Consider the following 17,891-nt stretch of genomic DNA (forward strand, 5'->3'; position numbering starts at 1 on the left):
TGTCGTATTTCCATACTGTGTATTATAGGGAACTATGTATGTATCAGCCTCTGGAATGGGATTTACTCTACATGGTTTTCTATGGGCAAAGATATTCAATGCAGAAATCATAAACAAACGTCATGGGTCTATAAATCAGTTGTTTGTTTTTTTGTTTTTGTTTTTTACTTATTTCCATTAATACTGCCATGTACAAAACAAACAAAAAAATAACACACAGTTAAAAACACTCCCAAAGTAAGTGCAAGTTTGACATCTTACCAGTGTCGCGCATCGTGCCTACTGCCAACTTCACCGTTGCAGGAAGCTCTGCCACTGAGCTAAGACCAATCGTGCAGGGCTACGTTCATTGGCTGAGAGAGCTCAGCTGAAGAACAGCAGGGTTTAGCTCACTGGAGCTAAAGGAAGCTTTTTGCAGGAGCTTTCATCAACAGTGAAGATGGCAACAGACACCAGGTAAGTGTCAAACCGTTTTGTTAACTTCCTCTAGAAGGGCACCATCAATTTGTAGTGTTTATTGTGTTTCAGTGTTCCTTTGAGGCATTTATAAGTCCTAACCACATACAAATATCAATAATGTAACTTTGAACAGTGCAGCCATATTAAAAAGTGAGTCATGCTAATTTTAGAAAGTAGAGAATAAGTTGAAAGTACTTACTTTAATACATTGCATTGTGATAGGATTAATAATCCTAATAATTCCTCTAGAGCCAGCAACAGCAAGAAGTGGGTGACTTGTGTTACTGTCATAAGTCCACGCACAGGTGTAGAAGTTTTCATCTGCCTAAGTCTCACAATTAAGGTAAATATTTTCACAAAGGCATTTTTTTCTGAAATACCACACTTTTATTCCATTAGGTTCACAATAACCGTATGAAAAACACCAACCTTCTGTTCAGAACTTATTTAAAACAAAATGCATAACTAAAATTCAAGAACCATTACACGAGTGGATAATGTATGTTAAGTATAGGTAGCGCTAGTTCTAAGCAATTGAGAAAACTGAGGCAATTTATGGGTTTTCTCAAGGCAATCCACAGCATTTCTGTCTGACAGAACAATAAATACAGCTACGTGCCTTAAAGGAACATTCTAGGAATACAAATATGTATTCCTGATGCTATAGGTCTAAATAGCTGTTTAGTCACCCGGACCCACATTACCTATGGTTAAAAAGGTAGTTTACAGCACTGTGCTGGTCTGTTTGCAGCTGGCACTGCCCTCCAATGCTTTCAGATTTCTGCAGCAACTTCCATCAGTGGAGGTGGCAACAGACACCAGGTAAGTGTCAAACTGTTTTGACAACTTACTCTAGAAGGGCACCAGCAATCTGTAGTGTTCATGGTGCTCTGAGTGTTCCTTTGAGGTCTTTATAAGCCCTAACCACATACAAATATAAATAATGTAAATTTGAACAGTGCAGCCATTGGAAAGCATCAAGAAACTGTCATATGCATGCGTGGTGAAACACAGCTCTGGGCCAATCAGCATCTCTCAAGAGAAAACTAAGCAGAAACTTTGTAATAGAGTTTCCAATCCAGACTTATAAAAGGCTTTGGGTTTAAATATCTTACAAGGTTATTCACTAAAGTGGGAATTCAAAAATCGATTTAAACTTTTAGAACGGGAAGCACGGCTGAAAAGGAGAATTTTCCCAGTTCACCTATTTTGCCTTAAATCTGGAATTTTCACCTTAGTGAATAACCCTAGTGAGTTTCCCATTAGAGTTGAAAAGATGAACCTTTAATAATTCAGAAATACTGGCAGGTGAAGGTTCGTGACAATTTACAACAGTCTTAACTGCACTAACAAAGATGGAAGTTGACAGGGTGGAGATTTCATGTTCAATAATAAAAACTATGTGATTTCTATAACACTGAAGGGGACTTCTACCTGAATCTTCTTGCAAGTTACCTGTAAAAACCATACGGTCTGAAAGAGGTAGTACTACGGAACTAACATTTTTGTAGTTCTGACAACTACAGAAATGTTACTTCAACAGTTGAAATACACAGACCACAACACATTTTATTAATATAGAAATTGTAAAGCGCGCAGTATTTAAAATGGTTTGGGGGAAAAGACTATTTAAAATAGGACTCGGTAATAAAGTTACGCTTTTGTTGCACTTTAAATTTAAAGGATACGTCTGCATCCACATACGATTGCAGCAACCTGATTTCCCCCTGCGAGTGGCATTCGTATAATGTGACCTACAATAAAAAAAAAATAACAAAGAGAGGCTTTAAAACAATTCCAGAATACCCTAAACATATCTGGGTAACATTTGAAGTTTTCTACAATGGAATTATTTACTATATGAGGCATTATGCCCATGTTCCAACAATGTTTCCTGGCCGCTGGAAAAGATGGGAATCAACATTCTAAAACATAGTGCATGGAATCTGCTGCTATCTGTGACTTTTAACAGTGTAGCAAAAGGACAAGATTCTTAAAGTTTGTTGCAAATTTAGAATCTATACATTATGCAAGTGAAGTTTCCATCAAAACTACCCACAAGGTGGAAGCTACATGTACATTGCCTACTAGGCTTTGTGACACCAGACAGAGGCACTTGCTCCAAACAGAATTGTAGTTTTAACTACAGGCAGTAAAGGTGTGAACTAAATCCTGAATTAAAATCAAGCAACTCTGCTAGAATAGTGTAAAGAGTTAATGTGATGCTAAAGTGACAAGTCTGTAGCATGACTGGTAAATTTAAGAAAATAGTACATGCGACATAATCAACAAGTGCCAATTCCACACTTGCTGCAGGCTGTATAGGTAATTAGAACATACTCTGTTACTGCCGACTGTTGCAAACACTAGCGGATCTCCTTCCTTACTGTGCCAATTGAACTGGACTCCAAACAGTGGCTGATTGTGATCTTCCTGCAGAGAAGGAGAAAGGAAATTTAAAAAAATGAAAATACATGAAATGGAAGTCAGCAAAGGAATGCTTTACTGATCACTAAAGTGTATATTCATGGATTTTTCCAGGGAAAGAGGAGTATTCTTTTTTCATTCTCCTTAAAAAAAGATTTTTTTTACAATGAGTAAGCAATCTAATAAAGATTGATTCCATTTTTATTAGTACCGATAAATTACGCTTTGCCTGTGTTGGCACTAACCAGGAAACGCTTCAGTGCAGTAATGAAATATGGGGTCGCTAATATATCTAACAAAATGAAATTGTTCCTGATACACATGAGCTCTTTCAATAGGCTGACTGAACATATTAAAACAGTCTGTAATGTGATTATCCCAGATACCTCCCATATGTTGTAGAAATCAAAGTCCCCCAGATACTTGGAAACCATCGACAAGAAAAGCAAGTCTGTCTGCCACTGATTAAACATGGAGATGAAATTCAACAGCAAAGAAACTACATGTTGACTGTTCCCTGACCAACAGAATAATCCATGTATTAGAAGTATATGTCAAACTTGCAGCACTACTGCCTTCCGAGCACGGTGATAATCATAATTCACTTTAGAAATGGTTCATTTCCTTTGTCTATTAGATCCTTTGCCACTGTAATAGGACACTTTAGAGCTTTGGTGGGTAAAGGGTTATGCCAAGCACCAAAGGCACTGCAGCCTGCTGTAGTGGTTACAATGCTAGGGATAATTGGGCACCGTTCTTCTGTAATAGAGCAAACTGTTTTGTAACAGTTTGCCCCCTTACCTGGGTCCTGCCTGGTTCAAAGCCTTCTCTAATTCCAGCTGACACACATATAGTTTTTGAAGAGCTGCAGAAGCCAAATGCCTATCCCTCCCTTCATTCACTGACTGCGAGCTTCAGCTGCGAACTCTCAGCCAAGAGAATAACCCTCTGTGCAAAGAATAAGCACATATTTGAAATTAGCCAAAACCTTGTAATGATGCCGTCGGAGGTGGAGTTACACGCTCTGACAAACATAAAATATCTCCGTAGACTCCAAGCATCATAACCACTTCAAATCACTAAAGATTTCATGGTGTGTTTGGAGAAACCCGTTAAGACCCTTGGATGTGATCCCACATTTTAAAGGACAACCTACACCTAAAGTTACCTAAAATATATTTCATATGAAGCATGAGTTAATGTTCTAGTGTAATGTTTTTGTCTAATGATCTATATGATTTTACAATCATTGTATGAAGCAACAGATGCAAGAAAAGTGTTCTATTCCACTCTTTTTCACCACATTCAATTTGGAAGCATTTTCTAAAATAGAAATTTCTGAAAACAATTTGCAGAATTCAGGTAGGGAAAAAAAAAAAAAAAAAGCAGACAAGAGTACCCAAATAGAACAATATGAATCACACTTTTTGGCCAACCAACAGTAACACCAATAAAATACACTAAAAGGTTAGGATATGAAATAATCAAAAACGATTAGCCTTTTCTCTTTAAAATGTAGATATATCAAAGACTCCTCCAAGTTTACATAAGACATAGAACACATCAATATCTACAATAAAGCAACAAACATAAATTAATAGTAGGCCTTAAGCTCACCAAATTCAGGACCCTTTATTTTTCCTTGTTCTCACATCCAAACATATGTATACAGAGAGAGAAAAAAGGACAAAGTAGATCTTCACTGGTTAAAAGAAATACATTTATTGGTGTCACTTACAAGATATAAAAACTGCTTCAACCCCCTGAGAATCCTTTTGTGTGGAGATCCAGTGGATATGGTGATATGCACATTCTGCTTTTAGATTTTGTAAGTGAGACCAATAAATGTACCGGTAGTTCTTTTAACCAGTGAAGATCTACTCTGTGTGTCCTTTTCTCTCTCCCTATATACATATGTTTCGGATGTGAGAACAAGGAATAAGAAAAAGTCCTGAATATGAGGAGCTTAAGGCCTACTATTATTTTATGTTTTGTTCTTTATTGTACATATTGGTGTGTGTTCTATAGAAAAAAGAAGACACTTGTTAGAACAATTTACTAAATACGAATAGATCAGAAACTAAAATAAAATATACTCTTCAGAATAGTTTGGTACATCTGCAACTTTGTAAATCTCCAACATTCATTGTTCACAAACCTTCAGACTGTTTACACATTTGAATGAGTATTTGCATTTCTTAGATTTCCATTTCCCCTTGCCCCAGCCTTTTCTGCCAGGGGCATTTGTGGTATTGGTGGGGGTGTCTGGGCGTTCAGTGTTGGTTCCACTCTCTATGCTCACAGCATCATCCTGCAAACGGAAGAAAAAGCTTAACTTTAGATCAAAAATTATCTATTGAAATTACTCCAATTGTTTCTTTCACAGTAGTGTGGCTATGTTTCAGAGTAAAATACAAACATAACAAATATACGGTGTGCTCCCACAAATGAAAGTAACTAGAAAAGTAATGCATACAAATATCTCTGTGGATAGAGAAATGTAAGAATAGGCTGCCAGAAAAAAATTAAAAGAATGCCAACTCTCATTTGAAATATTGCTAATCTAAAACAAAGGGGAGGGATTTTATTTTCCATGATGCCACCATTTAAACCGTTCTCTCGCATGAGGGGGGGGGAGGAATTATGTGTAAACAATAAAAACAAATCCCACAAGTGATAGTGCTTTTAACCCCTTAAGGACACATGACATGTGTGATGTCACGATTCCCTTTTATTCCAGAAGTTTGGTCCTTAAGGGGTTAAAGCAGCAGGCCAGCTCACAGTAAAGAATGGCTTGATTTTCGCTTTTAAATTCTTTATTCATGGCCTTTAACCCCTTAAGGACACATGACATGTCATGATTCCCTTTTATTCCAGAAGTGTGGTCCTTAAGGGGTTAATGATATACAATAATATTACACTGTGTTAGTGGACTTGCTAAGAAACTGGATGATTACATGTGTGTTCACCAATGTATGCACCAAGCTAATCATCTGGGGATATCAGAGATATAAACTGAAAAGATGCAATACAGTAGGAATACCACCGGGAATCGCCAAACGCAACCAAAGGGAGATAAATGGGAGAAGGAGAGGTATATGGGAGTAATATACACAAGGTGATCGCCCACGTTGAAAGCACAGAGAAAAGAGGAAATATAGTATCAGAAAGAGAGTAATCTTGTTTTTCTATAAGTAGAAGCGCAATATTATACCAAGTTCCAAAACTAATTTAAAAACGAAATGTTTTGTATCTGGTGCAGATTACATATTTGATTTGTTACAGGGCATATGTAAAATGTGCACCATTCAGCCTACATATAAATAAATCTATCAGAGAAGAGTTTTTGAAAGATAAGTAATCGTTCACTGAATCCACCTCATGGCTTGCACACACATTCCACCCCCTCCTACCTGCTCAGTAATAGCAAGAAAGTGTTACATGATTTTCAACTTGCTCCCAGAAAACAAATCTCTCACGCCACGTTACAGAGCAAGGCAGATGGTTACTGACACCCAAAGGAGTTTTCATTTATAGCAATTACTCCCGTGCTCTGTATTATAAGTCTATATCATGGCATCTCCGAATACCAACAACCATGCAACGTGAGGCTCACGATATGACATTGTAAATTCTTAAATGGGAGAATTACTTCCATGAAAACAAGAACATAGTTCAAAGCATAAAGCTGTGATGCGCAGCAATACGAGTAACATGAGTACCCCCTTGCAAATGCTCCTTTGGTTGAATGGGCACAAATTCCCACAAACACATTCCAAAATCTTGTGGAAAGCTTTTCCAGGAGAGCAGCATCTGTTATAGCAGGAGGACACCTGTCCTGTTATGTTTTATGCCCCACCTCCTATAGACTGTAAGCTCGTTTGGGCGCTCTTCAAAATATCGTTCCTGTACGTTTTTGTAATTGTCTCCTTTATTGGTAAATCTCCCCCTTTGTTAATATTGTAAAGCGCTACGGAATATGCTGGCGCTATATAAATACCAGTAATAATAATAACAGCAGGGCCAATGGTTCTAGAATGGGGGGGATGTCCAACAAGTTCATATAGGCGCGATTGTCACGTGTACTGTTGGCTATATATAGTGTCTCAAACATATGAAGTAACCTAAATATATCAAACAAAACGTGTACAAAACCATCTTAATATATCAATCCCCCAATCTATTTACCTAAATGATAGCAAAATTTACAGGAACCTGTTTATATGAAAAAACTGTGCTCAGACTCTCTCCTACTTGACCAGGAGAGCTGAGGGATGAATAACATAATTTAGATCAATTGAAGTCATGTTAAGGCAGATGCAACATTTGTCTTGAGAAAACAGTGATAGCAATACTCTAGCATTCTCAGTTAATGCAACTATCTACAGAGAACTACTATGACACCCACACACGCTCTTCTCTCACCAAGTTTCATTTCCTCCCTCAAACATAAGGAGAAGGTCACCTTGACGCAGACTTTAAAATTACCAAACTACCCAATGTCTCATTTTAATATTTTGATAAAAAAGACTTAAAAAATCCTTTGTTATATCTGAGGCATTTCTTCCTGCAGTTTCAGCTGGCCTTATCAATGCGGTAGCACAGTGACCAAAAACACAAAACAAATGGGCCCTTCATCAATCTGCACCTGTCAATGACAACTAAATGTTTAGAAGGAAAAAAGATAGGTATCCATTTTACACCCAAGGCCACTGATAAAATAATTTATCAGTCAACTCCTGCCTTGGCTGATGGATAGCTTTTCAGTGGATTGCAGACGAGACAATATAATTGGTTTTAAAATCAATTTAGTTTAATTTATGACTCTCCCAGGCTGCCACTCATTCTTTCCTGACCATCAGCAGCTGCTCTCTCCTGTTCCACAGGCAGCATCCCTCTCTTCCCTCACCATATTCACCAGACCGCCTCAATCCCTCTCAACATCCCATCCCACAGACAGCCCCTCTATTCCTCTCCCCATCCGGTCCACCAGACAGCCCCTCTATTCCTCTCCCCATCCGGTCCACCAGACAGCCCCTCTATTCCTCTCCCCATCCCGTCCACCAGACAGCCCCTCTATTCCCATCCGGTCCACCAGACAGCCCCTCTATTCCCATCCGGTCCACCAGACAGCCCCTCTATTCCCATCCGGTCCACCAGACAGCCCCTCTATTCCCATCCGGTCCACCAGACAGCCCCTCTATTCCCATCCGGTCCACCAGACAGCCCCTCTATTCCCATCCGGTCCACCAGACAGCCCCTCTATTCCCATCCGGTCCACCAGACAGCCCCTCTATTCCCATCCGGTCCACCAGACAGCCCCTCTATTCCCATCCGGTCCACCAGACAGCCCCTCTATTCCCATCCGGTCCACCAGACAGCCCCTCTATTCCCATCCGGTCCACCAGACAGCCCCTCTATTCCCATCCCGTCCACCAGACAGCCCCTCTATTCCCATCCCGTCCACCAGACAGCCCCTCTATTCCCATCCCGTCCACCAGACAGCCCCTCTATTCCTCTCCCCATCCCGTCCACCAGACAGCCCCTCTATTCCTCTCCCCATCCCGTCCACCAGACAGCCCCTCTATTCCTCTCCCCATCCCGTCCACCAGACAGCCCCTCTATTCCTCTCCCCATCCCGTCCACCAGACAGCCCCTCTATTCCTCTCCCCATCCCGTCCACCAGACAGCCCCTCTATTCCTCTCCCCATGCCGTCCACCAGACAGCCCCTCTATTCCTCTCCCCATCCCGTCCACCAGACAGCCACTCGATTCCTCTCCCATCCCGTCCACCAGACAGCCCATCTATTCCTCTCCCCATCCCGTCCACCAGACAGCCCATCTATTCCTCTCCCCATCCCGTCCACCAGACAGCCCCTCTATTCCTCTCCCCATCCCGTCCACCAGACAGCCCCTCTATTTCTCTCCCCATCCCGTCCACCAGACAGCCCCTCTATTCCTCTCCCCATCCCGTCCACCAGACAGCCCCTCTATTCCTCTCCCCATCCCGTCCACCAGACAGCCCCTCTATTCCTCTCCCCATCCCGTCCACCAGACAGCCCCTCTATTCCTCTCCCCATCCCGTCCACCAGACAGCCCCTCTATTCCTCTCCCCATCCCGTCCACCAGACAGCCCCTCTATTCCTCTCCCCATCCCGTCCACCAGACAGCCCCTCTATTCCTCTCCCCATCCCGTCCACCAGACAGCCCCTCTATTCCTCTCCCCATCCCGTCCACCAGACAGCCCCTCTATTCCTCTCCCCATCCCATCCACCAGACAGCCCCTCTATTCCTCTCCCCATCCCATCCACCAGACAGCCCCTCTATTCCTCTCCCCATCCCGTCACCAGACAGCCACTCTATTCCTCTCCCCATCCCGTCCACCAGACAGCCCCTCTATTCCTCTCCCCATCCTGTCCACCAGACAGCCCCTCTATTCCTCTCCCCATCCCGTCCACCAGACAGCCACTCGATTCCTCTCCCCATCCCGTCCACCAGACAGCCACTCGATTCCTCTCCCCATCCCGTCCACCAGACAGCCACTCGATTCCTCTCCCCATTCCGTCCACCAGACAGCCCCTCTATTCCTCTCCCCATCCCGTCCACCAGACAGCCCCTCTATTCCTCTCCCCATCCCGTCCACCAGACAGCCCCTCTATTCCTCTCCCCATCCCGTCCACCAGACAGCCCCTCTATTCCTCTCCCCATCCCGTCCACCAGACAGCCCCTCTATTCCCATCCGGTCCACCAGACAGCCCCTCTATTCCTCTCCCCATCCCATCCACCAGACAGCCCCTCTATTCCTCTCCCCATCCCATCCACCAGACAGCCCCTCTATTCCTCTCCCCATCCCATCCACCAGACAGCCCCTCTATTCCTCTCCCCATCCCGTCACCAGACAGCCACTCTATTCCTCTCCCCATCCTGTCCACCAGACAGCCCCTCTATTCCTCTCCCCATCCTGTCCACCAGACAGCCCCTCTATTCCTCTCCCCATCCTGTCCACCAGACAGCCCCTCTATTCCTCTCCCCATCCTGTCCACCAGACAGCCCCTCTATTCCTCTCCCCATCCTGTCCACCAGACAGCCCCTCTATTCCTCTCCCCATCCTGTCCACCAGACAGCCCCTCTATTCCTCTCCCCATCCTGTCCACCAGACAGCCCCTCTATTCCTCTCCCCATCCTGTCCACCAGATAGTCTCTCTATTCCTTCCACCTGTACACAAGGCAGCTTTCTTTCTCTTCCCTTTTAGTTCCCCAGGCATCCCCCCTCTCTTCCCCACCCTTTTCTCTCCCGGGCAGCCCCTCACTCTCTATCCCCCCTTTTCGTCTCCCGGGCAGCCCCTCACTCTCTATCCCCCCTTTCCGTCTCCCGGGCAGCCCCTCACTCTCTATCCCCCCTTTCCGTCTCCCGGGCAGCCCCTCACTCTCTATCCCCCCTTTCCGTCTCCCGGGCAGCCCCTCACTCTCTATCCCCCCTTTCCGTCTCCCGGGCAGCCCCTCACTCTCTATCCCCCCTTTCCGTCTCCCGGGCAGCCCCTCACTCTCTATCCCCCCTTTCCGTCTCCCGGGCAGCCCCTCACTCTCTATCCCCCCTTTCCGTCTCCCGGGCAGCCCCTCACTCTCTATCCCCCCTTTCCGTCTCCCAGGCAGCCCCTCACTCTCTATCCCCCCTTTCCGTCTCCCAGGCAGCCCCTCACTCTCTATCCCCCCTTTCCGTCTCCCGGGCAGCCCCTCACTCTATATCTCCCCCTTTCCGTCTCCCGGGCAGCCCCTCACTCTATATCTCCCCCCCCCTTTCCGTCTCCCTGGCAGCCCCTCACTCTGTATCCCTCCTTCTCCTGGGCAGCAGCTCACACTTTACCTCCCCTTCCCCCTCACCAGACAGCCCCTCACATTCTACCCCTCACTTCCCCCTCGCCGAGGCAGCCTCTCACATTCTATCCCCCACTTGCCCTTCGCCGAGGCAGTTTTCTGTTTTCCTCCATTTCTCTGTTACATTAGCGGACTCCCCTTATGTCTCTAGGATCCCCCATTGGCAGGTAAGTTTCTCCTTTCCCTCCTGTTCCAAGACTGCCTCTCTCATCATCCTTTTTTCCCCATCCACGTAATCTGACTCTCATCCCAAGTATCAAATCTATCTCTCCCCCTCCAATACCCAGCATTCTCCTGTGCCCCCCTCCATTATCCAGCATTCTCATGTGCCCCCCTCCATTATCCAGCATTCTAATGTGCCCCCCTCCATTATCCAGCATTCTAATGTGCCCCCCTCCATTATCCAGCATTCTAATGTGCCCCCCTCCATTATCCAGCATTCTAATGTGCCCCCCTCCATTATCCAGCATTCTAATGTGCCCCCCTCCATTATCCAGCATTCTAATGTGCCCCCCTCCATTATCCAGCACTCTAATGTGCCCCCCTCCATTATCCAGCATTCTCATGTGCCCCCCTCCATTATCCAGCATTCTCATGTGCCCCCCTCCATTATCCAGCATTCTCATGTGCCCCCCTCCATTATCCAGCATTCTCATGTGCCCCCCTCCATTATCCAGCATTCTCATGTGCCCCCCTCCATTATCCAGCATTCTCATGTGCCCCCCTCCATTATCCAGCATTCTCATGTGCCCCCCTCCATTATCCAGCATTCTCATGTGCCCCCCTCCATTATCCAGCATTCTCATGTGCCCCCCTCCATTATCCAGCATTCTCCTGTGCCCCCCTCCATTATCCAGCATTCTCCTGTGCCCCCCTCCATTATCCAGCATTCTCCTGTGCCCCCCTCCATTATCCAGCATTCTCCTGTGCCCCCCTCCATTATCCAGCATTCTCCTGTGCCCCCCTCCATTATCCAGCATTCTCCTGTGCCCCCCTCCATTATCCAGCATTCTCCTGTGCCCCCCTCCATTATCCAGCATTCTCCTGTGCCCCCCTCCATTATCCAGCATTCTCCTGTGCCCCCCTCCATTATCCAGCATTCTCCTGTGCCCCCCTCCATTATCCAGCATTCTCCTGTGCCCCCCTCCATTATCCAGCATTCTCCTGTGCCCCCCTCCATTATCCAGCATTCTCCTGTGCCCCCCTCCATTACCCAGCATTCTCCTGTGCCCCCTCCATTACCCAGCATTCTCCTGTGCCCCCCTCCAATATCCATGTTGTCTCTCTCTCTCCCCCACGCCAGTGTACCCATGCTATGCTCCTCTGCACGCACCCCCCCTCCATTACCCAGGATGGCTCTCTCCCCCAGTGTACCTATACTATGCCCAACTGCACCCCCCCATCCCTCCATTACCCAGGATGGCTCTCTCCCCCAGTGTACCTATGCTATGCCCCTCTGCACCCCCCCACCTCCCTCCATTACCCAGGATGGCTCTCTCCCCCAGTGTACCCATACTATGCCCCTCTGCACCCCCCCCTCCATTACCCAGGATGGCTCTCTCCCCCAGTGTACCCATGCTATGCCCCTCTGCACGCACCCCCTCCTTTACCCAGGATGGCTCTCTCACCCAGTGTACCCATGCTATGCCCCTCTGCACGCACCCCCCCCTCCCTCCATTACCCAGAATGGCTCTCTTCCCCAGTGCACCCATGCTATGCCCCTCTGCACGCACCCCCCCCCCGCATTACCCAGGATGGCTCTCTCCCCCAGTGTACCCATGCTATGCCCCTCTGCACGCCCCCCCCCCCCCCTCCATTACCCAGGATGGCTCTCTCCCCCAGTGTACCCATGCTATGCCCCTCTGCACGCACCCCCCCCATTACGGCTCTCTCCCCCAGTGTACCCATGCTATGCCCCTCTGCACGCACCCCCCCCCCATTAACCAGGATGGCTCTCTCCCCCAGTGTACCCATGCTATGCCCCTCTGCACGCACCCCCCCCCGCATTACCCAGGATGGCTCTCTCCCCCAGTGCACCCATGCTATGCCCCTCTGCACCCCCCCCCCTCCATTACCCAGGATGGCTCTCTCCCCCAGTGTACCCATGCTATGCCCCTCTGCACGCCCCCCCCCCCCTCCATTACCCAGGATGGCTCTCTCCCCCAGTGTACCCATGCTATGCCCCTCTGCACGCACCCCCCCCCCGCATTACCCAGGATGGCTCTCTCCCCCAGTGTACCCATGCTATGCCCCTCTGCGCACCCCCCCCCCCTCCATTACCCAGGATGGCTCTCTCCCCCAGTGTACCCATGCTATGCCCCTCTGCACGCACCCCCCCCATTACGGCTCTCTCCCCCAGTGTACCCATGCTATGCCCCTCTGCACGCACCCCCCCCCCCCCCATTACCCAGGATGGCTCTCTCCCCCAGTGTACCCATGCTATGCCCCTCTGCACGCACCCCCCCCCCGCATTACCCAGGATGGCTCTCTCCCCCAGTGCACCCATGCTATGCCCCTCTGCACCCCCCCCCCTCCATTACCCAGGATGGCTCTCTCCCCCAGTGTACCCATGCTATGCCCCTCTGCACGCCCCCCCCCCTCCATTACCCAGGATGGCTCTCTCCCCCAGTGTACCCATGCTATGCCCCTCTGCACGCACCCCCCCCCCGCATTACCCAGGATGGCTCTCTCCCCCAGTGTACCCATGCTATGCCCCTCTGCACCCCCCCCCCCCCTCCATTACCCAGGATGGCTCTCTCCCCCAGTGTACCCATGCTATGCCCCTCTGTACCCATGCTATGCCCCTCTGCACGCACCCCCCCCCATTACCCAGGATGGCTCTCTCCCCCAGTGCACCCATGCTATGCCCCTCTGCACGCACCCCCCTCCATTACCCAGGATGGCTCTCTCCCCCAGTGTACCCATGCTATGCCCCTCCCCTTCCCCCCAGTCTCCGCGGACTCCCCCACTTACATTCTCGTCCCCAGATAGCTCCGGGTTGCTGTTCTCGTCGCTGCTCAGCTTCTGTTTCTTGGCCGGCATTTCGTTTCCCGCCGCGCGACCGGAACCCTCAGACATCTTCCAACGCCTAGATGTGACGTCAACGGAGCGCGACGCCTCCTGGCTGCTGGGCAGCACGTGACACGCGGCGCGTTACCTGCTGTGCGCATGCGCACTGCGCCTCCTGCTGCTCCAAAGGGACATCATGTGTACTACCTGGGAATGTGTTATGTTTGTTTAAAAACTCTGGTCTAGAAATACTCCATTATATATTTTTTTTTTTTTTAATTTTCTTCTTATAACCATATATATTCTAAACAGATTTTACTTTATTTTTAAATGCTCATTTCACATTTCATTTTAAAATGTGGTTATGAGAGTACATTTACATTGCATGCTATACTGTGATTGGACAGAATTCCATTTGGACTTGCAGAACGTATTGCAGAATGCAATGCTAACGATTCTGTTGTCTATTCCATACTATACTGTAATTTAAGATTTGCATATTTTTGTTGCAATGCATTAACTTTTCTCTCCCCAAGTTAAAAGGATAATCCAGACATGGACCCCGTGCTCAATGTGCTTAGAGGGGTATCAGCTAAACCTCACTGACGAGCCCCTAAAAAGGCTAAATGACTGTCTGTATTGTCTGAGGTTGCTGTATATCTTGTATAGAGAGAACTTGCTGGCATTTTGGTTCTGGACTGCCTTTTTGGGTGGGGTCAGTCTGATATGCTTCAGAATATGATTTCTCTGTAATGGCACAAGTGAGCAAAAACTAATTTGAGACCTGAGCGGGGATTTATCGAAGGGCAAGCTACTGAGGTTCTCTAAGCTTTTGTCTGTTCTCAGAGTTCTTATATTCTCTGTTTTTTGTTGCAATGCAATAAATTGGTTCTCCTCAAGTATAAGGGCAATCCAGACGTGGACCCCTGTGAGAGAAAAGTCAATCCAGATGTGGATCCGGTCATAGAAAATGCAGTGTTTAAATTACAGTTTAGGGATACCTCCAGTGTGCTCCCTCCGATGTCTACGAAGGATCTAGGGCAGGGGTCGTCAACCTGGTCCCTACCGCCCACTAGTGGGCGTTTCAGGATTCCAGGTGGGCGGTATGGGGTTCTGCGCCACAATAAGCTGAATCCTCCTTTCATCGAGAGAGTGGGCGGGTGCAAGTGCACAAACGCACATGAAAGCACCAATGCACGCGAACAAGAGAACGCGTGCATGCGCGTGAGAACGTGCCAACACGAGCGAATGTAACACGTGGCAAGAGGAAGGGGAGGAGTGGGAGCTGATGCACGATAGCAGGGACAGGCAGAAGCGGAGCAGAGCACTTGTAAAATAGGAGAAAAAAGTTATAGGCAGAAGAAGGAGAGAATTGTTGTTGGCTAATAATAATAATTAGTGGGCTAACTAGCTCAGCCTTACATTTGGACATTGTCATAAGGAAGATAAAAGAAAATAAAAATTTTTTAAAAGATAAAAAGGAAAAGATAGAAAAAAGGGGATAAAATAAAGGAGGAGAGAAAGCAGTGTTTAGAGCGGCTCATGTTTTGGCAAGTTAAGTTTTGTTCTCTTATAAAAGAAAGAAGGAAAAGAAGTAAAGGAATGAGAAGGAGAGAATAAAGGGAAAAAGAGACCCCTGATATATTGATATAATAGAAGGAAGGTTGAAGAAGAAGGCAGGGAATTTCTTTTTATGGTGACACGTAATAAGAATTGGCACATAATACAGCGTTGTTTTTGGTGTTTGTAATAAAAGGGGGGGGGGGATTGCAGATCAAAACGTGGTAAGAGTAAAAGTAGTGTGGTGGAATCTCGGTAAAAATAAATTTAGTAGGCCGAGATTACCACGTGGCATGTGTACGTGCATATGCTGACGTATCGATCAGTTGGTTGCACGAGGCAAGATACGATCAGTAGTGTACGGAGCATGTGCGAGAATACAGGATGTAGTATTCCCCTCCTCCATTGTGCTGGACAAGCCATGCGGTCAAGCAGGAAGTTAATTCTTATTTGTATTGATTGGTCAAGAGAATGTGCGGGTGGAGCTTAATATGGGAGGAGTTATGTGCCTATATAAGGAGCCTGCACTATTGTCCGGGGCTCAGAACTTGTGGTATTTTGGTGACATTAGTCCCTCTGAGTCCCGATCGGTGATCCAATAAAGAATCTCTTCCTTCCTGAAGAAACCTGTGTCCATCTCTCTGTGCTTCGCTTCCGTCAGTTTCTCCGGTATCATTTGGTGCATTGGCCGGGAAGCTCATCGTTCAACGGTAGCTGAGAGGCAGAGGCGTGAGACGGTCTATCTTTGCCCACGTTCTCTACGGCTGCACCCCTGAACTTCTGCGTGGACCTCCCTTCGTCTCGGCGCCACTGGTCTGTTGTCCAGGAGATCATCGGCCTCTACGTGAGAAGTGCTGGGGTGTCCCCGTCGATGAGTGTGAACTCAGGTTCAGGAACGAGGAGGTAAGACAACTGCTGTTTTAGACGGCAGACCCACTAGGGGTATACCGATTGTGCGGTAGGCCCATAAGGGGTTATTTATGTATGGAATCTGCCCCCTCTGTCGGAGGGAAGGAGCGAAGGCGCACCGCTCAATCGAACGCTCTTTAGTCAGACCGTTTGATTTGGTTAGTCAGGCGGGGTCCTGTGTAAATAGCCCTAGCCGGACACCGGTGTCTTGTCTAGACTAGCGTTCTAGGGTGTATATTACGTTCGCTAGGTCGGAGGGACCGGGAGACTAAGCGGCGCCTGTGTAAATTCGGTTCGCTAGCTCTCAACCTATCTTGGCTAAGTGGGAAGGCGTGTAAATTTGGAACCCACTAGATTTTTGATAGTAATCGACTAAGAGGCGCCTGTGTAAATTCGGTCCTCTAGCTCGCTATATGTGGTGCTTGGGCAGTGTGGCTAACCAAAACGGGTGTATATAGTTTTAGGTAGTCCATCAAGGTACTGGCCAATAGTTTAGTTGGGAATTGTAAATGTGATAAAGATTGTTTAGTAAAGTGTATATCTTGTTAGATAGCGCGAGCTCAGCCGTCTAGCGGGAGTGTTAATAGTGTGTTGCTGTATTATAGTGCACGGTACCATAACCCTGTATATTTACTGACACTGTATATAAGTACTAATCATTGTCGTCCATTGCATGTTTAACACCATAACCACTAATAATTGTATTGTGACCTTAACTTGTGCTTTGACCTATGCTAACCGTACTGTAACCGCTATTTGTAAAAGACGATGTTACTGGGGTGTGTTATAGACGGGTAATTCGTATATAGAGAATTATAGCGTGGGTGACTGTATAGTTTCGCCAAAGGGCATAATATTGATTATCTAGTGACTGGTGTAACAGCTGTGTGTGTACGGGAATTCCCTGAGTGTTTATTGTGTTATTGTATACGTTTCACTTGGTAACTGTACCACGTGGTGCTGTTGCCAGAGGAAACGGGTGTGACTGTTGAATAGTACGCGTGCATAGTATTCGTTGTCAGTGACGTTCCATTGATAAGTATGGGCGCGTCGCAGTCAACGATTCCGGATCCCTTAGGTTGTATGGTGAAGAACTTTAAAAGGGATTCAAAACTTGTGATTTTGGGGTTAAAATGTCTCCTGTACGTTTGGTCACTTTGTGTACTAGGGAGTGGCCTACTTTGGTTGCGGCATGGCCGCCACGTGGCAGTTTGGATCCAACTCTGGTACAGCGCTTACACGTGGCTGTATCGGGTAGGCCTGAACTTTACGGCCAGTTTCCTTATATTGATTGTTGGAGACAGGCCGTAAATGACTCACCAAAATGGCTCCAGACATGCCACGAGGAGCAATGTCGCCTCATGGTAGCTAGGACTTGTTTGTCCACTAGGACTGGTGTTAGGCCCATTTTGGACACGCCCCCTGAGTCCGAGATCCCTTTGCCGCCCCCTTACTTTCCGTTAAGAGGAAGTGACGCAAATGCAGGAAGTCCTGCAACCCTCCCCTCATTACCCTCATCCACTTCCGCTTCCTCCTCCAGTACAGAATCCACCCCCCCTCGTACTAAATCTCCCCTTCCGGAATCAGAACCAACCCCCATTAAATCCGAATATCCTGATTTGGCGCCACTTCAGACTTCCGGTCAAGCTTCT

General features: G+C 47.1%; 2 protein-coding genes across 2 annotated transcripts in view; both read right to left on the minus strand.

Annotated features, from left to right (window-relative positions):
* The window catches only part of EED (embryonic ectoderm development), a 28,181-nt gene extending 14,285 nt beyond the window's left edge, over window positions 1–13,896 (minus strand). The window contains exons 1-5 of the mRNA XM_063444957.1: window positions 13,735–13,896; window positions 5,045–5,197; window positions 2,800–2,892; window positions 2,148–2,213; window positions 659–784 (exon numbers count right to left, since the gene is read on the minus strand). Of these exons, the coding sequence (XP_063301027.1) occupies window positions 659–784; window positions 2,148–2,213; window positions 2,800–2,892; window positions 5,045–5,197; window positions 13,735–13,839 (543 nt within the window). The 5' untranslated portion in view covers window positions 13,840–13,896. The remainder of the gene's footprint in view (window positions 1–658; window positions 785–2,147; window positions 2,214–2,799; window positions 2,893–5,044; window positions 5,198–13,734) is intronic.
* The window catches only part of CCDC81 (coiled-coil domain containing 81), a 367,311-nt gene that overhangs the window by 111,155 nt on the left and 238,265 nt on the right, over window positions 1–17,891 (minus strand). The window lies entirely within an intron of this gene.

Source organism: Pelobates fuscus, chromosome 1, assembly GCF_036172605.1.
Source record: "Pelobates fuscus isolate aPelFus1 chromosome 1, aPelFus1.pri, whole genome shotgun sequence".
Lineage (NCBI taxonomy): Eukaryota > Metazoa > Chordata > Amphibia > Anura > Pelobatidae > Pelobates > Pelobates fuscus.